Here is a 26,450-nt window from a genome sequence, read left to right as displayed (position 1 = left end):
GGCCTCAACATCAGCATCATGACTGTTTCCCTTCCCCCAATGTAGAAGCTGAGTGGCTAGGGCTGTTAGGATTAGTGTTTGTTCAGCAGATGACACTGGTTAGAGAAGTGGATAAAAGTGGATACATTTTGGTAAAGTAGAAATGTTCAGTGGTTAGGGCAGTGATTAGGTTACTTCTTGAGTTTTTCCACCATCAATACTCATTATTATTAGTTCATTTTTATATTAAAACTCTGAACTCAAGTTAAAGTAGAAAAGTATCAACACTACAAGAAAGATTCACAAAAATGCCTTAAATCACTCACCGATTTTAGTTATTGATGATAAATTAGTGCCACTTTCACCACGGACCCAACGAATGTGAGGAAACATTAGCTAAGACTAATCTATCAAATGTTAGCTAGCATGATTATAGCTATGCTGTCACAATGCAAACTGCCTTGACAAATGCAAAGTGAACAGCTAGATGGTGACAGTGATGATTTTAGGTCTCATTCTCATGGTCACATCTGTTACATTTTTAGATTTGTTAGGAATTTAGATCAAGTTGATCCTTGATGCTGTCGGATGCTAAAAGGTCACCTTATGACTTAAACAAATATATGATTATAGAGAAATGTAGTGATGCAGTGTTTAAAAATGTAAAGTATAGAGTTTTCTATTGAAATGTAGTATTAGCTGAACGAAAAACTATTTTAACAGTGTAATGAAACTTTATGTTCTATCTCTGCATATAATGTCTCAGCCCTGCTCAGAGGTGGGTAGTAACGTGCTACATTTACTTGAGTAACTGAAAAAAATTACTTTTTAAGAGTAGGTTTAACTGGCCATACTTATACTCTACTCATGTTTACTTTTAATCACAGAAATGTACTTTTACTTCGCTACATTTGGTGGCATTCCACCATTACTGGTAAATATTAATTAATGTATGTAGTTTTAATAATTAGTCACAAACACTCACTCGCTCTTTCTCTACACACACTTTCTCTTCTGTTCTGTTCCATAGTCTCTTCTTTTGTTATATGTTGTCTTGTTTATATGCAGATGCTGACAAGTTTCTGTTGTTAACATGTTGTGAAAATAAAGGGGTATGTGTGTGAGAGATTTTGCGTTGAAAATGACAGGTTGTGTATTATTGTACCCATCACAGGACTGGGATATGCTGCTTCATCTTGAACCCAGGTTTTATATCATATAAACAGAACAGACAGACTTTCAAGGAGAGGTGTAACTTACAGTTCTCCATGTAGTGTGAGATTCAGGATTTTCCCTTCATTTTAATCAGATCTGAACAGTAACTAGTAACTTGCTATTGAGGAGTCTTCTCAATGGATACTTTATTACTCTTACTCAAGTAATTATTAAAATGATCACTTTTAGTGTTACTTGAGTAATTATTTTTATAAGTAGTTTTACTTGTACTTGAGTAAAATTGTTGGCTACTCTACCCACCTCTGGACCTGTTGGTGTTTAAGTTTATATACATTTATTTTAGTATCACTTCTTTCTGTATTTACAGAAGAAGTTATATAAATAAATGTACAGACCTTACAAATCCTACACTGAGTCCTTCCCTAAGGAGCCCAAGTCAAAATGTGCTTCCATTATGTTGTAGGTATACTGTAGAAATCCAGATCACTGCAATGTCATTTATCCTTGGAAATGAATGCGTGAACAGAATCCTGATAATTACTGATAATTGTGTCAGTAAATTCAGTACAATGGTGTAAAACATGAACACTCTTGAGCAGCTTGAGCAGGAATTTAGACAAGTATGTAGTCCAAAAGTTTATTTAAAAAAAAATAAAATAAAATAAAAAAATTTGCACATGTGTGAATCATGCCATAATTGTCATGCTTGATAAGAAATCATTACTCACTTCTCTTCTCATGCAATAAATGCAATCAGGTGGCTGTGTATCTTAGCAACAGCCATAACATAAAACCACACAGTGTGGACTTGTCATAGATTAGTCCCTTCTCTTCCATACAGATGTACAAGAATTACTTTTCCAGCTAATAATTTTGAAACATCTCTTAAAATTATACCATTATATTATTATAAAATTATACTATTCACTTAATCAACATCGTCTTTTGAAACTTACCTACTCCCTTTTTTAAACAGCTCATTATCAACGAACATCCTGAAAACTGTCAATCAATCGTTACAACATTGTGCCAAAGCAGCTACTGCCAGGTTGACTAATAAAGAGAGATCTTGAAACTTTGTATACTTAGTCACTGCATGCCTTTAATCTATCATTTATAATGCCTATATCTATAATTCACAATTTTGTACAAAATAACCAAAAATGTACAGTATTGCCTATACAGGTGACTGATACCACAAATAGTTTACTTAGCAAATTTCATGTGAGTTTCTGTCCTACTGAACCACAGTGAAATGTCTTCTCAAAGTTTTACTGTACATGATTTCTGATTAACTAGCACTACCTGTTTGTTTTTGTTTCCCTTATTAGATAGCCATGCTACCTACAGTTCAACCCGAGACCCTTCTTGACTGTTAGCTGTTGGCCGCTTTCTTTTTAGACTAGTTTAACCTATTAAAGTGGTCAGTAATACAGTCTGGAACTGGTAGAGTCCCTTCCCCTCAAGGCTCTGATTTGGACACTTTGTTATTTAAAATATGTGTGTGGAGGCTTGGAAAGTGCATCACAGATATTTTGACAGACAGTTTGATAGCCAATAACTGATTAAACTGATAATAATAAATTAAACTATAAAAAAAATAAACTTTGACTAGTCACTAAACTAAACTAAACTTTCACTAGTCCATTTCACTATAGCATGTAAATATCCAACAACTACCTAGCATTCCTTGTGTGAGAAAAGCACATATAGCTAGCAAGGTTTTTGACAGCCTTTTAAAATGAAAACGATCCTCATCCACACTGGCGTTTCTGTTGTGTTTCAGAAACGATCTCCGTCCACACTACATGACCTAATACGCATGTCACATGACCATTCATGCACACTGGGCATGCGCATAGACGGGTAAACAGGAAGTTGGTTGCCAGTCACCAGCAGGCACAACAAACCGGCATTCCATGTAGGGCTTACGTCTCTTGAAATTAGATTTGTTGCCGATTGATCTAATCATACCTTGCCTCTTGCGCATGTAGGCAGTTAAATACAGAATTTAACTGCACAATGGCTGCTAAGAATGACAACAAAGCCAACAAAGCTTGCGGTTCAGTGTAGACGGGAGGCGTAACCGTAGAAAAAGTTATGCGTTTTAAAACGAAAACGCACTAGTGTAAACAGGGCCTTAGTTAGACTGACTCTTAACATTGTGTTCATTATTCTGTGCCCCTTACTCAACACCATCTTTGCAGGAACCTAGGCAAGGTTAAACAGTAAATAAAAACATTTCCACAGTGATTTGGTGAAATATATTTATGGTTTCATAAAGTTAACCTCTCAATGTATGTTATGGGTAGAAAACCACTATTTTGGCCAAAACCCAATTTTCATCTTTTCTGGCTGCCAGAATTCAGCCACAATGGCATCTAATGGGTTTTCCCAGGTCAACACACATATATGCTTCTGCTTTACATAAGGAATAAAACATGACAGGGTCCTGAAGTGTTTCATTTCTATTATACCACAGTGATTTGCCAATAATTGCAATTCATTTTTAAAAATGAATGATACATTTTGCTTTTTGAACATTTCTAGTTACATTTTATGTTGTGAAATGTCCAATGCCAAAATTAGTTCCTGTTATTATTTTTGTTATAGCAGGTATAAGTAGATGTTTCCTCACCAGACTCTCTCTTTTTTTCTCTCTCTGTAAAAGTTAAAAAGACCATCCATAATAGTCCATAAACTTAATAAATATAAATAAATAATTGTAAATATAAACAAATAATTAATAAATATAACATTTTCTTTCATCTATATACAGATGTCCCAAAGCTGTATCTGGACTTAGCAGCTGATTGTCACAGGACTGTCAGTTTTCTGTTTGGCAGCATAGCTTGTGGATGCCGCAATTACTTTTTGCAGAAGGCAACAACAGCACAGAAGGTCTACTTGTTAGAGGTTATGCAAAGTGAAAAGATAAGCATTAAGAAACATTTGTGCTTTCTACAAAGTTCAAAGTACAGAGAGGTTACTTAAGTATCCAGTCATCACTTAAATACAGTTGTGACTCTTTCTAAACACCTCTGGCTGTGGGCGTGGTGGAATCGGACAGACTTTACCCAAAACTCTCTTTCTTTCTATTCCAAACCCCTTCCCCTCTCCGTGTTTATCTCATCCCTTCTTAAATCAAACCTCTTTCAATTTATCTCTCTATTTCAAACTTCTTTTAACTTCTCTAGAATCGCCAGATACAGTATGTGGTTTGTCCCACTGCTCTCCTGCTTCAGTTACTGTTATGAGAAGTGTTTAGGACATGGAGAAACACTCTGGAAACTTCTTTCCACAAAAACAGTTTACACTGTTGCCTTGCTCTCACTCACATTCCTCTCGTGTATGTGTGTGTCTGTGTGTATGAGTCTGTGATCCAAGGCACTGGAAAAACTTGCCTTAAAAAAGTCTTAGGCAGTGGCAATCTATTCTTAGCATCATCTGTTCTATTTCTGAACACTTCTTTCTTAAAGGGAAACTGTTTTGCCCTAAATATAGGGGAATAGACTTGATTCTTTAGGAGAAATGGGCTTATCTAAAGGTTATGGTAAGAAGGAAGGCATTGACTAAAAAAAGAATATGGAGTGCCAGTGGAATACCTGCAAGTTATGGTTCATCAAATGATCTACTGAAAGAAAAAAAACAACAAGAAGAATGCCATTCATTTTCAGGCGTCATTGATGATTAGATAAATGTCTAAAATACTTTAAAAGTGCATAGCATTCTCTAATATCTCAGGCAAAAAGATTCAAAAGGTTAATTTTTCACTTGTGAATACTTGCAAAATCAAACTGATTCAGCAGGATTGTAAATGTGGTGCAACATGCAGACATATCTGGTTCCTTTTGTTACTTCCTGGAATGCATTCTCAGGATCGTAAGTAAAAAAAAAAATAGGAAAGCTTGCACAAAAGTTATTGCTGGGAATTGAACTGCTGTCAGGGTTCAGTTTTGATACAAACACACATAATTAAAATCAAACTAATGTAAAGTGTCGCTTTCCAGTGACCCATGCAGGTTTTAAGACATGGGTGGCAAAGGGGTGCCATCACACGATTATGTATGGGTTTGTTCCTCAGTACTAATGAATGAACAATGTAAGTTCATAGTTGTTTGATAATTCGTAATAATCATGAGATTTATTCAAAGGTTATTTAAATCAGCATGAGATATGCAGTATATAATGAATTAAATTACCTTATGTCACATATATACTGATTATATTACATTTTTAATTCTGATTAGTCAGAAGGTGTTGATGAATGAATAAACAAATAACAGCAGCTCTGGCAGTAATGCAAGCTATAATTCAAATCACAGGTTTATATTAATGTGCTTGTCTGAATATGTTATTTTTTTCTATAGGAACAGCCCATTCACTGGGACTTGTATGGCAGACATTCCACACAGTCTAAACCTAATATTGAACAGATTAAAAAAGCTTTGTTGTTATTTTACCAATAAAACTTCATTAACATGTTCATGTCAAGTTTTCCGCTGCAAGAAAGTCTAAGTATGGCGGACCTTGTGGTTTCTCTGAAACAAGATGATAATCTTATAAACTTCAAAAGAACAGTTATAGCTGCGAAAAAATAAGTGATAACAGGAACTAACTTGTTTTGCTGACATTAAATGAAGCTATAAACGGATATAAACTATGACATGTTCTTTAATAAACAAACAATTGTAATGATTGGTAAATCAGTGTAGAATAAGATAGGGTCACATAACACTACAGTTATTTTTCTACAACAGCAAGCCCTGTTGTGTTTTATTCCCTGCATGAATTGCATTATGGTAATGAACCCGTTGGGGTGGCAAGGTTTATTTTAATAGTGTCAGCCATGTGGCCACAGCCCTCGTATCTCACCTGCTGCTTCACTTGCCTTCACCACAATACTTAACTTGTATAGAGAGCATTATAAATAAAGTGACAGCCAATCACAGCTGACATTATTGTACTCCTTTTATCCAATCACAGCGGAGCCTCTGGTGAGACAAGTGAAGAAGACCCGAATAAAAAGGGATGATTTCAACATCCTGAAGGTGATTGGCCGGGGGACCTTCAGTGAGGTGAGAGCCTTGAGACTTTGACTTTTTAGTGTCTAATACACAGTCTAATATGGACAAATGTAGTAGATTTAAACATAAGAATATGCATTTGGGTTGTTATAGGTTGCTGTTGCTAGGATGCGCAACACTCAACAGGTCTATGCACTGAAGATAATGAACAAATGGGACATGCTGAAGCGTGGACAGGTAAAACACTTTACATATTTCTTAAGCTTTCTGTATGGTCTTTTTTAATTATTATTTTTTTTTTTACTAAAGTATCATATAATGAAGTACTTCTCTCCCTTTTGCTTTCTTTCTCTATGCATATGTTCAGACAGCATGCTACCAGGAGGAAAGGGAGGTTTTGCTAAAAGGGGATCGTCGCTGGATCACAGAGTTGCACTATGCCTTTCAAGATGACAATTACCTTGTATGCTTTGCTAGAAATCACACATTTGATCTACTGTACTTTTCAGCTGCCTCTTATCAAATATATTAAGTGTCACCAAACACACTGTACATGAATAATATGTTATCTGTGTGTTTCTCTGTTGTAGTACTTAGCAATGGATTACTATGTTGGTGGAGATTTGCTGACATTGCTTAGTAAGTTTGGTGACCATATTCCAGAGGACATGGCTCAGTTTTACTTAGCGGAGATGGTGATGGCTATTGACTCTGTCCACAGACTGGGCTACGTCCACAGGTAGATGTGTGTGAGCAGTGGTGGGGGAGACCAATACAATGTTGGTTGGCCAATAAAATTAGCTGATAATAAGGTTCTTATCTGCATTAGAGGAAATCACAGCAATACAGTACTGCTAAAAACTCTTTAAATGTGTAGGAAAAGTCATGAAAGTATTGCTATTTTTGAACAACCATCAAGCAAAAGCCTTGGTTGGGGGGGTTGGACACAGTTTATTTGGAAGATTAAGTGGTGTCTCTTGGATGGCCGTGGCGTTGTCAGCATTTGAATTTAAGATCTGATGACTGAAAAACTTGTGGCAGTAGTGTCACTTGGAATCTGCTAACTCCCCTTCTTTGAGGGGTCAACTGTTTGAGTTCATGTTATTAACTTGTTTTAAAGTTAACAGTAGTTATTAATAAGTATTTATCAAGGGCCGTTTTTTTTTTTTTTTTTTTTTTTACATTTATACTGTATATCATTTTTATCTGTATTACTGTTTCTATTGTTTATTTGACTGTCATTACAGTAAGGCTCTGTTTACCTAAAGCTATTGGTGTCTACTGGTATACGCAACTTAGAGCACCTTAAAATTGGCATTGTTATCAGTGACAAAATATTTACAGTGAATATAAAAACCTACAGGTTCATGTTAAAATTGCAAGATTTTGTGATGTAAAAAATGTAAAACCAAGATTAGACAGATGTAGTACCTTCCCAAGTTCAGGCAGATGGAGGCAGGTTTGGAACAACTCAAAAGTCAGTAAGTAAAACTTTATTTATGTAGTAGCTTTTAAAACAATGTTTATAAAGTCCTTTACAGAAGACATAGTCTTACATGCATATGACAGGAGATATATAATATAAAATAAAATCAGTAGTAAGTAATAAAATTGAATAAAAGAAATAAAAGACAGTAAGCAAATAAAATAGAAATAAAAGCATACAAATAAAATCAAGTATGGCAAATCAAATGGTAAGGCGCTTGTCTCTCCCCTTTTTGTCCTCGCCACAGCTCACTGCAACATAGAACATTAATTAGAATAATTCCCTGAAGGTATGCAATCCTTACCACTCACCTTCTCCAACTCCACCCTCCATTCACAAACCATCACTCAAGCACGCCTCCGTTTCCACAATAGACCTGTTGACTAAAGCCCCAGTCCTGGCTGAAGTGAAGCAGCCTCATAGCATGATGCTGCCACCACAATGCTTCACCGTGTGTATGGTGTTCTTTGGGTGATAAGCTGTTTTGTTTTTGCTCCAAACATAATTTTTTAGAATTATGCCTAAACAGTTCTGCCTTTGTCCCATCAGACCATAACACATTTTGCCACGTGTTTTGGGAAATTTTAGGCAGGCTTTGATGGTTTTTTTTTTTCATGAGAAAGTGCTTCCATCTAGCCACCCAACCCCATTCCCCAGACATGTGAAGAATATGAGCGATTGTTGTCACATGCAGGGAGTGACCAATACTTGCCAGATATTCTTGCAGCTCCTTTAATGTTGCAGTAGGTCTCCTGGCAGCATCCCTGATATGTTTTTGTCTTGTCATTTTGCCAATTTTGGAGGGGCATTCTGTTTTTGGTAATGTCACTGTTCTGCTCCATTTTCTCCACTTGTTGATGATGGTGGTTGGTGGTACACTGGATCACAGTGTTCTAGTGTACAACCAATGTTTTGGAAATTCATTTATACCCCTCTCCTAGAGATCCCATACATGCTTTGTAAGCTCTTTGCAGACCATTTCATTTATCAGGGGTGTGTGGAGTTTTTATATCCACTGTATATCAGTCAAGCTCCAGTGTGTAGTATTATATTTTGCTGTATGAGGATGTGGTGTGGTATAAATTCTGTGCTGTTGTCTCTAGAGATGTGAAGCCTGATAACATCCTGCTAACAGCGGATGGACATGTGCGACTGGGGGACTTTGGGTCATGTTTGAGACTGCAGGATGATGGCATGGTGAGGTCACAGTTCTTTATCCAGGAAACACTACAGGCATAAGCTATCATAACCATTATCATAACCCATAATTTTCATAATCTGGCCACATATTTCTTTGAGTATTTGCAGTTGGTCAGACTTAATAAATGTGTGTGAGTAAAGAGGAGGAAGTGACTAAAGGTATGTGCGTGTGTGCAGGTTCACTCTTCGCTGGCTGTAGGTACTCCAGACTACCTGTCTCCAGAGATCTTGCGAGCAGTAGAAGGGGGAGGAGGCTATGGTATAGAGTGTGACTGGTGGGCTCTTGGTGTGTGTGCATATGAGATGCTACTGGGGACCACACCCTTCTATGCAGAGTCTCTGTCTGAAACCTATGCGAAAATAATCCACTTTCAGGTAAATGGAAAGAAAGTGATATAGATAGAGATGGAGAGAGATTAATGCGTAGCAAGTCCTCACTCATCAGTTCATCAGTAGAGGAGAGAATTGGAATTTGAGCATTATGTTGGCTTGTGTATGTATTTGTGTCTTTGCAGGATTATTTTGAGTTCCCTGCATCTGCTGTGGAGATTTCTGAGGAGGCACGCTCCCTGATCACAGGTTTGCTATGTGACAGGAACGAGAGGCTGGGTGCAAATGGCTCTGCAGATTTCCGGAGTCATCCTTTCTTCAGTGGACTTGAGTGGAGTGCCTTGCACCAGATGCCTGCACCCTATCAGCCTGAAGTCTCCAATGCTACAGACACCTCCAACTTTGACGTGCTGGATGACTGCCTCAGTGAAACAGTACGTAAATATACCCTCTATTTTGTGGTGTTTTATTGTCCAGCTATGGTTACTCAGCAAGATATAAATCACTGGGATCTTAGGATCACGCCTGTGTGTGTGTGTCCTTATCTTTTATAGGAGACTCTAACTGATGTAATGGACAGAGCACCTACAGGAATTCACCTAGCATTTGTTGGATACTCTTATACAGCTACTAGGTGATCATTCTCTATAATAATACACATTGCCTTCAATATTGGTAATGAATTCATCATATTGTCTTTATTTTTTTCTTAATTATTTTTTGTCAAGTTTATTTCCTTATATTATCTGGTCCCCAAAAGAAATGCCTGTTGCACAAGCAAGCTAATGAAGATTCTAATAAACAATAAAACAACAATTTTCCCTACATAGCTGCTGCCATCTTCTACAGGGGCTGTGTGCTTCTTTTACTCCTTCATTCTCCTCTTACAGAGAAACAGGAGCTATGGACCGCAGCCAAGACATCATGATGGAGATTGACCAGCAGCCAGTTCTAGAGTCTCTGTACCTGCCGGAGAAACTGGTATAAGAAAACAATCACAACAATGTCGCATATTCCATTATCATTTCACCAGGAACAAACTGTCTCTCAAAACTTGCAACCCTGAAAATTTGCAATAATGAGAAAAAAAAACACACACACACACATTAAATTATTTAATACCCCAGTCAGCCAGTGATGTAGTTGAATTATTTTCAACCCCAGTTCCAAAAAAGTTGGGAGAGTGTGGAAAATGCTAATAAACCAAAGAGTAATGATTTGCAAATGTACTTTGACTTGTATTTAAACAAAAACATATAAAGACAAGGTAGTTGATGTTTTACCTCATCAACTGCATAGTTTTTTGAAGGTAAGCGTTTATTTTGAAATTGATGCATGCAACACGTTCCAAAAAAAATTGGGACAGGTGCAATTTAGGACAAATAGCGATGTGACAAGTTGAAATAAGAAGATGCATCAGTGAATAATCCAACACTGAGAACAACATTCCCCAAAGATAAATCGGTAGGATTTTGGGCATTTCACCTTCTACAGTGCACAATATAATTAAAAGATTCAAGGAACCCAGTCAAATCTTGGTGCATAAAGGGCAATGCCGAAAACCACTTCTGAATGCGTGTGATCTCCAATCCCTCAGAAATCACTGTCTTAAAAACCATCATGAGTCTGTAATGGATTTCCTGACATGGGCTCTTTGGTAATCCTTTGTCAGTCAACACCAATCGCCACTGCATCCACAGATGAAAGTTAAGGAATCATCCAATTATCAGTGTCAGGTCCAAAAGCCAGCATCTATCATGGTATGAAGGTGTGTCAGTGCCCATGGAATGGGTAACTTGCACATTTGTGAGGGCACCATTAATGCAGAAAGATATGTAAACATTTTGGAGCAACATATGGTGCCTTCCAGACATCCTTTTTCTGTATTTTCCAGCAGTACAAAGCCAAACCACTGCCTGAATTACAAGCGCATGGTTTGTGTTAGCAGAGAGTGCTGCTGCTAGCATGGCCTGCCTGCAGTCCTGCAGCCAAAATAAGGCAACAAAGGCCCCGTACAGTTGTGCAGCTGAAGAAATGCATAATAGATAAATGGGGGACATTCCGCTTACTAAACTTAACCGACTTAATGTGTCCAAACACTTAATAAGTGTTATTAAAAAAAAAAGGTGATGTTACACAGTGGTAAACAGTCAACTGTCCCAACTTTTTTGGAGTGTGTTGCAGTCATCAGATTTGAAATGTGTGTATATTTTCATAAATAAATACAATTCACAAAGTAAAACATCATATAATGTGTTAATAATGTGTTTTCAATATAGTAGAGGGTGAATTTAATTTTCCAATGACTTTTTGTTTGTTTTTTTGCATTTTACAACATTTTCAGAATTGGGGTTGTACGTAAAAAGGTATATTAAGATAAAAGTAAGCTATAGATCACCAGTCATTTCTGACTAGCACTTCATCCTAGGGTAGGTAGTGCATAGCATGTAGCACCAGTGTCCCAGGTTTGATCCTGTGCTCAGGTTACTGTCTGTGAAGTTCCTCATGTTCTCCCCATGTCCATGTGGGTTTCCTCTGGGTTTGCTGGTTTCCTCCCTACTCCCAAAAACATGCTGGTAGGTGGATTGGCAACTCCGAATTGCCCATAGGTGTGAATGAGTGTGTAAATAGAGCCCTGCAATGCACAGGTGACCCATCCAGGATATATTCCCACTTCATGCCCAGCGATCCCAGGATAGGCTCCAGATACACCCTGACCAGGATAAAGCAGTTACTGAAGTTCAATGAATGAATGAATGGACGGATGGATGAATAAATGACTTCTCCATCCTGTTGAGGCATTCTGTGGAAGGCAGGTGTACATTTATGCTTTCCACAGCCTGAATCTGTAATTCCTCTTTAATACGACCATATAATCCTTTTTGTAAGAATGAGTGTCTACAAAATCCTCATTGGTGATTATATCAAATTAAGACATTGAATTGCCTGTGATACCAGCTCTGGACAACAAAGAGTTTTTAAGATGTTCAAGATGACATTAGTGAGTGTGTCTGTAAATATTTCAGAATCAGTTGTGGCAGCTCAGGGAGCCTCATGAGATGTCGACACAGACAGATTTTCCCCTGGCCTTTGAACACAGTACTGTAGAGCCTTCAACCACATCAGATACAGAACAGAGCAATGCCCAAATCCAGGAACTGCAGAGGTAAACTACCTACCCCACTTCCCTGCTTTGCATTTACCTGTCTGCTCCTTGTCTGCCCTACTTTTCTCCCTAACCCACTGTCTTACAAACACACCTGGCCCACTGACCTACTTGTCTCCAAGGCTGAAAATACATGTAATCACTCTTATGAGCCAAACCTGTGAATATTTCACCCAAGAGTGCTTAAGCAAGACCATATTCACAAGTGTGGACCTTGGAACAGGCTTTTATCCTCCTAACTCTCTTACTTACCCAGCTTCCAACCCATTTATACCACCTCTTCCAATTTGCTGTTATTATCTCACTCAATTCCTAACTGATGACCTTGTTCTCTCAGGCAACTGAAGGAGGCTGAGAAGAGAAATGGAGACCTGAAACAAGAAGTACAGACCCTGCTTGACGAGATCCACAGACTCAAGGTCCAGCAGGTCAAAGGCAAGAAACAAAGCCATAAGCTTACACAAGCTGAAGCATGTTACACAGTTTCAAGAAACTGGTTATTTAGCTTATTTATCATCATTTGAGCTTGTTAATAAGAAGAGTGGTGGCTTGTAGGGTCAAAGACGGATTACTAGTACCATCATGATAGGCCATTTTACACAGATTGCGTAAGATTGCGTTTTATTTTACAATAAAAATCTAACTGAAGCAAAGTAAAAAAAAAAAAAAAAACAATAACAAAAAAAGGCATTCTCTGACAGTACATAATTTAAAAACCAAACTACATTTAATTTCTTTTTTTGTTGTTGTTAAGTCTGAACAATTAACAGAAAGTCATAATCACATGATTTTCAGTTAAAGATGGCTGCAAGCTTATTGTGTTTGTATCACTTCATGGCAAGCTTTATAATAAATTCATAAGACACAATAAAACAATAATAATATCAGAAAGAACCCACATGGGATGGAAATGCTGAATAACTTGGGAAGCTGAATGTTGGGCCTTTTTGTTTAGCCTATGTCTGCCAATGTCTCTCCATGCTGAACTATTGAAATTTATTGTATTTTTTTCCTGTCAAATAATAATAACATTGGCCACTTCCTGTGTCTCTCTAAACGGTTGAAGCTCGTTTTTAGAGCTGTGATGTACTATGATGGTTCTTTTAAAGATGTTATTTTAATGGACACCATTGCACAATGAATGAAACTTTCCTTATGGGGTCCAAAGGTTTTGAGTCAGTAACTGTTTAGTTTAATTATAACTAGTTAAATTATAACTTGAAACCTACCCTTTTATGCTCAGAATAGTTGCTGAATGGTATCAGATGGACATAAATCAACTCCCCCACATACAAACACAATGGAACCTGTTGTTATGCTGCAAATGTTTATGTTTAAACCTTTACCCAGAGAACAGTTATAAATGTGTCATCCAGGAATAGGCCACTGCGAGTTCTACACCAGCACGTGCCAATCAAAGAGCATGTGCTGTGTTCCTCACCCAGGCCACATGACTAGAAAGTAGAGTGCTGAACCACCTCTCACTGCCGCCTGCTTTCACACCAACAAGCTATTCATGAAGAAACAAACCCTACAGTATCTTCTTAAGCTTTACATGTGTGGAGCAGGCACCAAGCTCTCACTCTCAATTATGCATGCCACTGCACAGTAAAGCATGACCTTTCTCCTGTCGTGTGGCTTAGTGGCCTGCGCATTCCTCTATAAAAAAAAGTGTAGTGCCTGGTCATGGGAGAAAGGGACATATATATGTATGTTTTCGTTTTCACAGGACTGCACTAATGGCTCTTTCTCATCTGACCACAGAACTGTGTGTGTGCCCATCACCTGTCTTTCTGCCTGCCTGCTGTGTGGAGCCTTTCAGGGATGTAAGCCTGCCTCTTAGCTTCCTCTTTCTGCTTCTGTGTGAATGGAGCAATACCATCTGTTTAAGATACAGTATTCAACATGGCTCATCCATCAATGTCCAAAAGTACCCCTGAACTCAAAAACTTGATTTTGTAAATGACTAACTCCTCTTGGAACACTGGATACATTTATAAGGATTGATAGATTTAGTTTGGGGTATTTGTTACCCATCTAAAACACAGATTTCATTAGTAATTCTGTTGAAAACTACTGCAGGCAGTGTTACATATGAGCTCTGTCTGTGGAGCTGGCTAACGTTCAGTCACAGAACTTGTGTGCTATGATAAACTGCTGACAATGCCAATCAAGACTTTGATACTAGTGTCTTGTAACAAAAACAAGCTAATTTAATAGTAGGTAACTAACCAGCTACTTCTGTGCTAATTATACAGTACATACAGCACAGTTGTACAGCAGCAGCAAGAAATGTCAAAAAATGCAAAATGATAACTGAATTTACTGTTCACTGATTCACTGATTACCCCATTTAGATATTCTGACATTCTTCTCATTTTTGTGTCTTGTGCTTTTCTGTAATAGAGTAGGGCAGGGGTTCTCAAACTTTTTTCAACCAAGGACCCTTTTAACATTCAAATAAAATCCATAGGCCCCTACATATTTATTACATGAACATTTTTAAAATGTGTAAAATCATATTTTGTCTATTTATTAGAGCGATAGAACTTTTTATTCCTGAACTTTCCACTGACAAAACACATTAAGTCCAAGTTGACATTATTTATAGGCCTACTTGTTTTTGAGTTATGAGGTTTGGAATAAACACATTTTATTCAAGTGACCAATCAAATGGGATAACGACTATGAAAGCAGAGTAATAAATATAATAATGTTGATAATGGTGGGTTGTGATTTTCATTGCTGTAATTAAATTTAAAAGTCACAGACCCCATGCCTATGTTTAACAGACCCCTGGAGTTGCCGTGGCCATACTTTGACAATCTGTGGGTTGTACACTGTAGGTAATAGCATAGACAAACAGGTCACTGTAAGAGTTTCCAGTAGGCTATATATGCATACATATTCATAGATTTGTATGAGGGTAAAAATACTAAGATGTTGCCAGGCAATTTTAACAGCTTCTTAGGTGTTTTTTTTTTTTTTTTTTTTTTTAACATATTAAACAATTTATTATTTTAATTACAAAATCAGTGGTACTTTAATCTGTAAATTAATTACTAACTAACCCTGAAGCCATTACCTCTCTGTTCTGTGCTCATTGTGCTTCGCAATGCTGTACTATACACTAATTTTCATGTCTGAACTGGTGACTCGATGTTTGCAGAACTCAGCAGTGCCCCCTGCCTGCCATTACCCACTAGTGAGGCCTCTGCTGCGCCATCTGCTGCTCTTCCACAGGGTGAGTGTAGTATCATCTTACAGCACACCTACACTTTGTCTTTACACACTGACCACTGATAGCTAGTCGATTTGAGAGCAAAAATCTAATATCTATCAATAGCTCAACAGTGAAGCTATTTTGGGTACAGCAATGCATTAAATCATTAATTAAAGGTCTCATTGATGGCATAATATGAAAGATGTGTGGGTAACCTATTACACACTGGCGTAGGGAAGGGACACTCAAGGCACGCACAACATGGATGAAATGTAATTATCATGCTGCTGGACCATGAACATTAGTGAAAATGTATGAATGTCAACCACAGATAATGGGTGTCAGTGACATTTTAGACGATATAGTTTTGCTTCTGTGTAATAACCTGGCACTCACAGGCTGCATGAATCTACAGACTGGGCTAAAAAGAAATCAGCCCCAGCCTCACTTCTTCATCTATTCTGTATATGTTTCTTTTGACATTCTTATTTCTTTTGTTTGTGCAATGCCTCTGATTGATTTTCCCGCTTTCTCAGCTTCCAAATGGTTCACTTTTCTCCCATAAATAGCTCTCTTATCTTCATGTTGGCTTATCCATTTTAACAACAAATGCAACCTTCACAGGTGAAACTGAAGGCTAAACCCAAGAGTAGATGTTCAGAGTTATATATTATTTAAACAGTCAATCTAACAATATACACCTAAGTAAAACACCTGTCAGTCACATGTTCCAATATTTTGCTCTACTACGAATTGGGTAATCTGATGTTCTGTTGTTTAACACATCTACATATACCAACCTGGAAATAAAAGCTGAAATTCTAAACTGTCTTCTCATATTCATCTTTTAATATTAAACCCAAAAGTCTTCAGTCTACAGCAAAAACAAATGAATTGGCCTTACTGTTCCAATAGTTTCGGAGGGGACTGTATATACCAGATGCCACTGACAAGCATCTCTTTGCCCCTCTCTGTGTCTCAGGTGCGTTGGCCACAGGAGAAGACTGAGTCATACCTGCTGGTGTGTGCGGAAAGCAGCGAACTCCAGATGTGGGAGCGCTCCTGCAGTTCTGAGCTCTCCTGAGTGCTGCTGTGTGAAGAGTTGATGTCAGGTTCTCTTTGTGGGTCCAGTATGATTGTCTGACATTCTCAGACAGCTTGTATAGTGCAGTCTCTAAAACTCTCCACACCTTACTCTAAGCCACACTGCTGAGATCCAGCTTGTTGTTAACACCATTCAGGAGTATGTGCAACTGAGGTTCATTCAGTAACAAGTAGCAAGCTTAATTTGTTAATGTTTACTTTATAGGCCTCATTGATTTTCATTGATTTGGGTTTCATGCAGGCTGACACTTGATTGCACTTGTTAATGAAAAATGGGTTTATGGTCTTTCAGTTTGTATGATACTCCTTTTTATACACACTTAAGCTTTTGTAATGTAATTTAAACAAGTACCATCTGATATATCAAAGTGTTTGTGTGTATCAGGCACTGACACTAACACACTCACATTAGCTTAGGTACAGACAAAAGAAAAAGAGGAGAGGACATAGAGAAAGACCACTGAATCCCAGGTGTGCTGTTATAATGCACTGTGTACTTAAAAGATTTTATTATCTTTTGTACAAAGAAAGTATTAAATCTATTGCACATTAAAAAGCTTTAAATGTTAGCTATGTATTACATATTTATTACAGGACTACTAAGTTTTATTTGTCCATAAAATGCTTACGTGAATAATTGCTGTTTATGGTGTGGCAAAGACATTATTATATCTTTATCAAGGTGGTAATGATGAATAGCAAGTTTTTTTTTTTTATCAAAAAATAAAAATTGTGTGCATCCAAGATAATTATTAAAGCTGACTTTCAATTTTTTTTTAATTACATAGTTGTAATGCACTGTTTTGGGACAGCACAGTTTAGATGAATTATCTGAATAATATTTTTAGGTTTTTGTTGTAGAATATTGGATCTTGGATCCCAAAACTTCTTAAGAAAGATTTTTATTAAAATACAAACATCATATACACATATAAAAATATTAACCAAGGTATAGTTTATATTAACTGTACAGACATAATGAACATGACATATTAAAAAGTAGGAAAATGAAATGTTTTAAAGATGGAAAAAACAGTTACAAGATCTGATACACTATACACTGTCCACCCTCACATACACTATATGGCCAAATGTTTGTGGACACCTGAACATCACACCCATATATGGTTCTTCCCCAAACTGTTGCCACAAAGTTAGAAGTGCGCAGTTGTATAGGATATTTTTGTAAGCTATAGCATTACACTTTCCCTTCGCTGGAACTAAGAGGCCCAAAACCTGATAGTGGGCCTACATGAAGCTGCCTGCTCGTGTTATCATGTATGCAGTGGCAGCAGAGGCTCAGAGAAACAGTGCGTTGGGTTTCACATGTAGAACGCTGTTGTCGGGTAGAGCATGAAGGGTGAGATGCGGGGCTGAGTGGGCGTCTCCTGCATGTGTTTACGGTAGTATCTTCGCAGTGCTGGACTGTCCGGATGCCTCTGACGCACGTGCATGAAGTACTCGTCAGGCCGACTGGAAGTGAAGCCGCAGTCCTCACACACAAAGATCTTGGAGCGGCGCTGCCGGTACGCGTACTGCTGCCTCACACCATGGATCTTGCGCAGGTGAGACTCCAGCGAGCAGCGCTGTGTGAAAGCCTTCTCACACAGCTCACACCTGTAGGGCCGGATACCTGCACACAGGGGTGTGTGGGTGAGAAACGGAGGGCTTCTAGCAGGAACAGATCTCTGCAAGAGGTGCGTGTGTAGAGTGTCGTCACCTGTGTGTGTGCGCATGTGCCTCTTCAGGTCAAAGGTGTCGTTGAAGCCTTTGCCGCAGTACCTGCATGGGTGCCTCTTGATAAGGCTGTGGCACTTCAGGTGTCGCGTCAACATGCGCTGGAGTGGGAAAATTTTATGGCAAACAGGACACTGGAAGTCTCCAGAGCTGGGGGCAGAAACCTGTGGACGAGCCGGGGGAAAGATGTTTAAGTTTAATGAAAGACACAACAGATTTGGTCAAACATTTTTCAGATTTTTGGATAAATTGTATATATAACATGTCTTCTTATAAACTGTAATAATAAAACTCAACAGAAAAATATTTATTTCAATGTTTTGTCTTGGCAACTTGGAGAAGATATAAGCTCTGCCCACTTGACACAGCGTCGTCATGTCATATATCATAAATGTAAATTTGTGGAAAAAGTTCCAATGCAAAAAATACATGTAAGAATTTTAGAAATGGCCAGGGAAAGATTGATATCTCTTGCTTTAAAAATGACCATATTCACCTGTTGTGTCTTAATGGAATGGAACAATAATCTCTCTCTCTCTCTCTCTCTCTCTCTCTCTCTCTCTCTCTCTCTGTCATATATATATATATATATATATATATATATATATATATATATATATATATATATATATATATGACACTTAGTTTCTCTAATCTTAAAGATTATATACAACATTAACAATTAACAATTACATAATTCATATGTGTGTGTCCAGCTAGGAACCACTGAACAACATAAATGTTGAATTAACACTGGGCATATTTATATTATATAGATGTTCAAGTATCTTTTACCTCAGTGTAATACACACTAAAAATGAAAGTGTTAAAAATATCTGGTCTTTGTCGCCAGTAAATCCTCTTTATCTATTATTTACACTCATACCTGTGTACACACATACCAAAAAGAGGACCCTCAATCAAATTGCTCGTAAATGAAATAAAGGTTAACTGTATTATGTACTGTAAAAGATTTAAAGTTGTTCAGTGGAGTGGACTAAGTTACCTTGGCTCTTGTGGTTGAAGCTGGATCGGAGGGAGAAATTGGCTGAAAGAGACTCTGAGAGGGCTGCTGAGAGAGACAGTGTTCAGGACTCGTTGTTCTTGATTCAGTACTGCTGGACGCATATGCTGACTCTAGGTCAGCACTGCTAGATGTGTTTATCGGCTCAGAAGGAACGCTGTCCGGCACTGACTGCAGACTGACAATGCCAGGTGCCTTTACTGCAACTGCTGGAACAATATGAATAAAAAAAAATTAAAACTGACATTTTAATTAATTAAACTTATTTGGGTTTAAAGAAAAAGCATATATTCATTAACTGGTAACTGAAGTGAATTATCTATAACTTTACTGAATCTATTAGAAAAGGTATGTGAGGAATGTAAGTCAGGACCTGCCGACAAGTCTCAAAGGATTTGAGGTACTTGATCTATTTATAATGATGTATTAAAGTTATTCTTAACCTAAAGAACGGGTTTAATTTTTTTTTTTAAACAGCAAGACAGACAAACTGCACACCACAGCACTTAGAAATCTCTCTGATACTTCATGTTTTCAAATTCATGCTCATAAAAACATGTTACAAAGGTTCAGATAATTAAAAAATGGTAGAGCGCAGAAGAATGTTCTGAAACACTGTCATGTAACATGGAATATGCAAAAAAAAATTTAGGTCGTGAAATGTGGAAATAGTGGGAACACTGATTTGAATTTTCAGTTAAATTTGGAATAATACAGTAGACTGCTTGTTTGTAAAGTTGAAAAGTGGTAGAATCTTGAATCATTTTATATTTTAACTGAATATGATTCATCAGATTCCAGTCTGAGCTTTCCAAGAGTTTTGTTCAAGTTGCAATCATCACAAGTTGAACATACCTACACATTGTAAAAGTATTTCACTTCAATGTTCTCTGTTAATTAAGATAATCTGAACGTGAAAACTGTGCATAGATAACCTAAATTCAGATCTTTAAAATACAAAAAACACATCAAATGAAACCTGACACACTGCTCATACCTTTCCTTCATTAGCTTTAATAATTTTTTTTGAATTACAAGCCATTAGGGATGTTATCTCTGTGGTTCTCTAGAAACTGCTTCATTACCTGCACTGATGTGCTTGATCCAGGAGGAGTTTTCATCATCTCCCCATGTCCATACACCGCCCGCTTCCCTCTTCCTCCTCACCAGAAATGAACGTGGCATCCTTGATTTTCTTTCCTTGAGCCTCCTTTGAACCAATATAACTACTTACGTAGCTTTACTTACAATCTCAACTCAAACTTTAACTTGACTCTAACTCTAACTGGAACTGCATCTACTCCAGGACATCACCTTAAACCTTGCAACCACCTCACCTCACACTGTATTCACAGCTGATCTGTGCCTCACTCTTCACTGTGTTCCTCCTGCGTGTGTGTCTTCTAACCAGCCCCCCCAACCTATTCAGCGGTTAGAAAGCACAAATCTCAGTGCTCATTTCCATACCTCTGGAGGGAGGCCACGGCAGCAGACACACCTGGGTGTGTGTGCGTGTGTGTGTGTGTGTGTGTGTGTGTGTGTGTGTGCGTGCGTGTGTGTTTGTGTATGTGTGTGTGTGTGTGTGTGTGTGTGTGTGTGTGTGTGTGTGTGTGTGTGTTAACTGCTGCCCTGATGATTTTGCATGCCAGGTAGTGAGAATCTGGTCTCTTCATTCAACTGGTCCTTCCATGCAAATGGCCCACTGGCTCTGCCGGCATGGAGGGCACGGCCTGCCTAACAGGAGCACGCACAGCTTGGACTGCTATTAAAATTTGGCTTTTATTTCTCGTTCCATATAATTGTCTGCTGGGTTTGAATCACCTGGGCCCAGACAAAGGACATTCAAATCTCTCTTTTACTGTTTACTATCTGTTAACTACCCGGTTTAGAGGATTGAATGAACCTCTCTCTCCAATTTACAGGTGGCTTTTTCTTTTGTTGCGCAGTAGAAAGAGTGAAAAATCATTCCCGCCATGTCCGGGAGCACCACCAAACTTGAAAAATGTTCATGTGTTTAATGGATAAATGAATTGTATACATATTTGAATATGAATGGGCATGGAATATGCTTACACAACGTAGCTATATGTTATACAGAGATGAGCCCTGTGTGAGAGGGATGAGCGTTAGGCTCATTACACTGAGCTCTGAATGGCAAATATATCTGCTTGCATCATTGTTGTGCAGCCTGTATGCAAAGTCTCTCTCTGCCTCTTGGATAGCAGAAGATGATGCCTGAAAGTAGTTGTGTTCTCATGAACCGATAGTCTATAATGATTACTTAGTAAAATTAAATCACTAGACCACATAACTACACATAGTTCAAATGAGTAAAGTAGACTACTTCAAAATATATGATACTTTGACTCGATCATTTATTGAACCATTATTTTTAACACACTGTAACACCTTTCATAACTTTTTATGCTTCTTCAGATCAAATGAAAGTAGTTAATATATGTGGAACAGTACTTTTTATTTTATTTTCATTGCTTAAACTTTCATTGTATATTAAAAGTAAAACTCTTACTATTTGCATATTTTTCTTCCATGAGCACCATTGGCTTTACCAACTGGGGCCTACTGTTGTCTTGATTCATGGGTTATTTATTAATAATGAATTATATGAGGATCTTGAGTTATCTTAAATAAACCAGCCAGGCATTTTCCATGGACTAATGCTGATTTTTAAGCATAGCTACAATTACACAAAAAGAAAACATGCTAATTGCTTGCATTTACACAAAATGAGAGGAAATGTCATACCATCATTATTAAAAACTGATTAGTTCCTACGTACTTTAAGTCTGGTTCAAATTTCCTCCTTAATGCATTGTTAAGGTTTTTAAAATAATTGTGGTTTTTATATTTGTTCTACCAAATATCAGTAGAATGAATATAATTTACTTTTCTTCCTTCTTCCATTTTTGACATGATAGCATTATTAGAACTCTTTAGTGTAGTCAGATACCCTATAATGATCTGACGTTGATGTCTTTTAATAAACTGAACCAACACTCAGCAAGTTTGTGTTTCAAGGTTATCTGAAACATCACAGATTTAGGAAAAATTGTGTACTATGTTCATCCTACAATGCCTAAGTCAAACTCACACATGTTCACATGTTAGACAGGAAAATATGTTTTTGAAAATATTCCAATCTTGTACAGATCCAGTGTTTCAGGACAGCAGCAGCCCAGATAACGAAACAGTATTGGATCAGTGCATACCTAATACTTAAAAGTAGAAGAGAAATAAATAAAAGAAGTGTATGTAAAAAAAGATATGTTGCTTATATAAATATATATTAAATATCATATGTATTCTGTGTAACAGTATGAAAATTAGTCTCATGAATTAAAAGCAGAGAACAATTAAATGTTGAATATTCCATTTGGCATAAATTCACTTTAAAAGCTATATTTATATTTCCATTGTTTCAGTTCAGTTACTTTCCTTTCCCTAAATGAATTCTCATTTTCTCTGGGCCTGTGAACAGTGAGCTGTTGGCCTCAGTCTGAAAGGCCACTGTATATGGTACAGTACACTCACAGGCATCTAGAGACGTTCTCTAACTGTATGCAAATCCCCTCCTGACTTTCTGCACGCTGCCCTCAGACAAACACACAGGAAGGTTCACTATTTCTTCTTTTGTGTGTGGAAGTAAAGTAGTGATTCTAACTATATGATCAGTTGTTGGAGGTAAAGAATGCAAAATATAAGCTCTTTGATTAAAAAAGCATAGGAGATGCTTCTATTGTTCTACCAAGTATACTTTGCAGAGCAAACATAAACACTCAGTAGTGAACATTGCAGTTTTGCATAGTTATTTGAACAGTGACCAGTGAGGGAGGGTGCCATGTTTGACTTTTAAATGTTCCTATTTCTAATGTGAACCACACCCGCACAAGAAGAAAAGAACCAGGCATCCTTTTGTTCACGATTAAACACCAGGCAGAGTGAAAAGAGCTGTCTGTCAGAACAAAAAACAGTGTTGACTGAATAATACAGGACTGTTGCAAACTGACTTGGACTGTTATTTTCAGAATGTCAGGGAGAAAAAAGCTTCAGATGCACTGAAACACAGTTTTTGTTTAGAGTTTAGTTTTACATTTTGGAGATTGAAAAAGTTTTGTTAAAAGTTTTGATAGTACAGTACTATCGTTACTGTAAATGACAACTAACAATCAGGCTACATGACAAATTGCACATTGACATGTAAACACATTTTTTTGTCCAATGGATCCAAGAGCCTCTACCGTTCAGAAAGTTTAGTGTCAGAAAGAAAGTGTACCTTGCAAGGTGTTGTTCTCTAACATGAATGTAAAATATCCCTGCACCTTTAGACCTCAGTTTAGCAACCTTTTTTGTGAAAAGAAAAGAAGATTACACATATAGAACAAATATAGTTAAGATACTCAAAATGAACAGACAGTGATGAACAGGATACAGTTTTATTCTTCAGTAGCCTATTAGAATATAATTATCCACTGCTTTTATATATTCAATAACATAAGCATTGTGGTAAAATAACATATCTTCATGTAACCCCACTATCCTTTATGTATATCCCCTTGTAAGATCCTCACATGAGGACAGTTGGGTGTTACTCTTTTCCCCAAACTTCTTCCTGTTTGAAGACACAGATCAATTTCCATAGTTCCATAGTGAGGTGATAACACAAAGAAATAACCAGGAGAAATCGCAAGCTGGTTTAGATGGTGCGGGATTAGATTTTAAAAGGGACTTAATATGTAGTGTGTGTAGTTTCATTTATGAAAATAGATTATATTAGATTAAACTTTATTGAGCAGAGTACAAGTACAAAGCCAACGAAATGCAGTTAGCATCTAACCAGAAGTGCCAAACAGCAAGTGCAAAGAGACAAAGTGGCAAGAAAGGGCAAGTGATGGCCTGCTATCAACACTGCAAATGGAATTTAAGGCATGAAAAAACCCACAGTGCTAATTGGCATGATGCGTTTAAATGAGACATGGATTACAGTAATGGAGACAGTACAATCCAGTGAACAAGGTGCAAAGTTGAATGGCGGTAGTACTGTGCAATCTATTTAAGGTTAGTCCATGTGCAGAAGTAGGGATGTATGTGGAATCGTGCAAATGATGCCACACGTCTCATATAAGGTCCCATACATGTGTTTTGTTCATGGTTTATACATAATACACAGGAATGGGTCATGAAAATGACAATTTACACATATTTTATTGCTTATGACAACTAGTGTTTGAGGCTAATGTGATGATATTGAAATGCAGTTTCTCATGATTATATTTACATTTACAGATTTTAGCAGATTGCCAGAGTTAGTTACTGAAGCGATTTGTAGTCTCCATCAAAAACATATTCTCATAGTAGTACAAATATGTCTAAAGGTCTAAGAATACCATCAAACTAAACCCATGTTAGAAAGACGTTCTGTAGCACACAAGAAAAACAGACAAACACACAAAAGACTGTGTAATTACATTAGTGCTCATTTAAATGCTTGGTGAAGATTTAGGTTTTCAGTCTTTGTCTGAAAAGAGTCAGTGACTCAGCTGTTTGGACAGGCAGGGGAAGTTCCACCGGGGTGACAGAGAAGATTCTTGATATATGTCTTCCTTGTATCTTGAGGGAACGTGGGGAACTTGGGGAGACTGAAAACAAATCTTGCAGCTGCATTCCGGATCAGTTGCACGGGTTGGATGGCATGCAAGGGAAGACCCAACAGGAGCAAGTTGCAATAGACTGAACAAACACCTGAGTGGCCTCCATGAAGATACATTTTTGGATCCTCTTGATGTTGCAAATGAGAAACCTGCATGACTGAGTCAAGTTAGCAATATGAAGAGAGAAGAATATTTAGACTCATAGCTCTAATGCAAAACAAAAGCAGTTAAATTTGGACACCAAACATATCAGAGCAAGTTGATTTCCTTTGAATGTTTAGACAGTAATTTTGGTAAATAGTAGCTGTTTTGAAACTCAAGAGTTGAACCTTTAGTCTTCACTTCAAAGGCATGGCCCCAAGCACATGCCCAGGCTTAAGCAACAGGCAAATCGAGTCACCTCCTTGCACTGGCTGGTTGGATGTTGTTGGTCTACATTTGTTTGTTTCCCTGGAGCACCACGAAAAAATAAATCTTTTGAGCAGATTTTTTTTTTTTATTTTTTTTTTTTTACAGCTACCAGAATGTGAGGAGAACATCACTAAAGATTAGAAAAAGTGTTTTCCCAACTTTAACCTTATTGCAGTATCAGAATAAAAGGTACCAAACTGTACTTTTTCTTGTCACTGTGGTATCATGAACTGAAAAGGTTTTTAATTTTACTAATTTTTGAGCGATTACCTCTATGTATTGGCATTGCAAAATCCATTTTTAAAAACTGTTTTATTTTACTTGCTGTCATGGCATCATGGCACACAACAAATTTAGGTTATACAGCTGTTTACAGAAACCTCAATATCTCGTCTCAGGATGGTCCTATCTCCTTGGAACAAGAACTGATTTCCAGAGCATGTTACAAGGTACATCTACATATATAACCATTTTGCACATTCATGTTATTTAGACTTAGAACTTAAGTCCAAATGTAATGCTGAAGATTGCTCACAGTTCCACTTTTAGAGTCAATCGGTAGGGTTTGAATCTTAGTCTTAATTTTTTTTTTTTTAATGGGTACCTAGGAAAGTATAGTGTGCATGCTGAACATTTCAGGTTTGAGACTTCTTTCTTTTTTATGGGGGCAAGGAAGTGCAATTTTTTAAACATTTTTACCAAAATTCCCATGACCAAGTAGTTAAACCAAGTTTTTAAAACCAAGTTTTAAAAAAATAACAAACTGGTGGTTTTGCAGTGCGAATACATAGAAGTAATATCTAAAATTAAAAAAAAAAAAAAAAAGTTTGGAAAATTAAAAATGGCCAAACCTGCACCTTTGCAATTATTGGTCCACTTGAGATGACTTGAATGACCCATTTGCTTTCAGAGAAGAGT

The 26,450-nt window shown here is 37.4% G+C and overlaps 2 protein-coding genes across 4 annotated transcripts in view; one reads left to right on the top strand and one right to left on the bottom strand.

Annotated features, from left to right (window-relative positions):
• The window catches only part of LOC128620519 (myotonin-protein kinase), a 21,150-nt gene extending 2,274 nt beyond the window's left edge, over window positions 1–18,876 (top strand). Inside the window, exons 2-15 of one of the 3 annotated variants that reach the window (XM_053645585.1) lie at window positions 6,142–6,233; window positions 6,336–6,419; window positions 6,550–6,645; window positions 6,773–6,921; window positions 8,772–8,865; window positions 9,046–9,243; window positions 9,384–9,632; window positions 9,753–9,832; window positions 10,089–10,179; window positions 12,225–12,364; window positions 12,702–12,799; window positions 14,129–14,190; window positions 15,534–15,608; window positions 16,570–18,876. In XM_053645585.1, the coding sequence (XP_053501560.1) occupies window positions 6,142–6,233; window positions 6,336–6,419; window positions 6,550–6,645; window positions 6,773–6,921; window positions 8,772–8,865; window positions 9,046–9,243; window positions 9,384–9,632; window positions 9,753–9,832; window positions 10,089–10,179; window positions 12,225–12,364; window positions 12,702–12,799; window positions 14,129–14,190; window positions 15,534–15,608; window positions 16,570–16,671 (1,610 nt within the window). In that variant the 3' untranslated portion in view covers window positions 16,672–18,876. The other 2 variants (XM_053645587.1, XM_053645586.1) reach the window with 2 other exon arrangements.
• On the bottom strand, window positions 18,014–20,712 carry zgc:171929 (uncharacterized protein LOC100124596 homolog). The gene is made up of 4 exons (XM_053645936.1): window positions 20,538–20,712; window positions 19,435–19,661; window positions 18,412–18,592; window positions 18,014–18,324 (listed from the first exon to the last, which is right to left on the bottom strand). Exons 1-4 carry the CDS (start codon window positions 20,635–20,637, stop codon window positions 18,014–18,016), a joined length of 819 nt encoding a protein of 272 aa, XP_053501911.1. The 5' UTR covers window positions 20,638–20,712.
• Window positions 20,713–26,450: the final 5,738 nt, after the last annotated feature.

This window comes from Ictalurus furcatus, chromosome 16 (genome assembly GCF_023375685.1).
Source record: "Ictalurus furcatus strain D&B chromosome 16, Billie_1.0, whole genome shotgun sequence".
NCBI lineage: Eukaryota > Metazoa > Chordata > Actinopteri > Siluriformes > Ictaluridae > Ictalurus > Ictalurus furcatus.
Note: the sequence above shows the minus strand (reverse complement) of the source record. Positions and strands in the feature narration are given on the sequence as shown.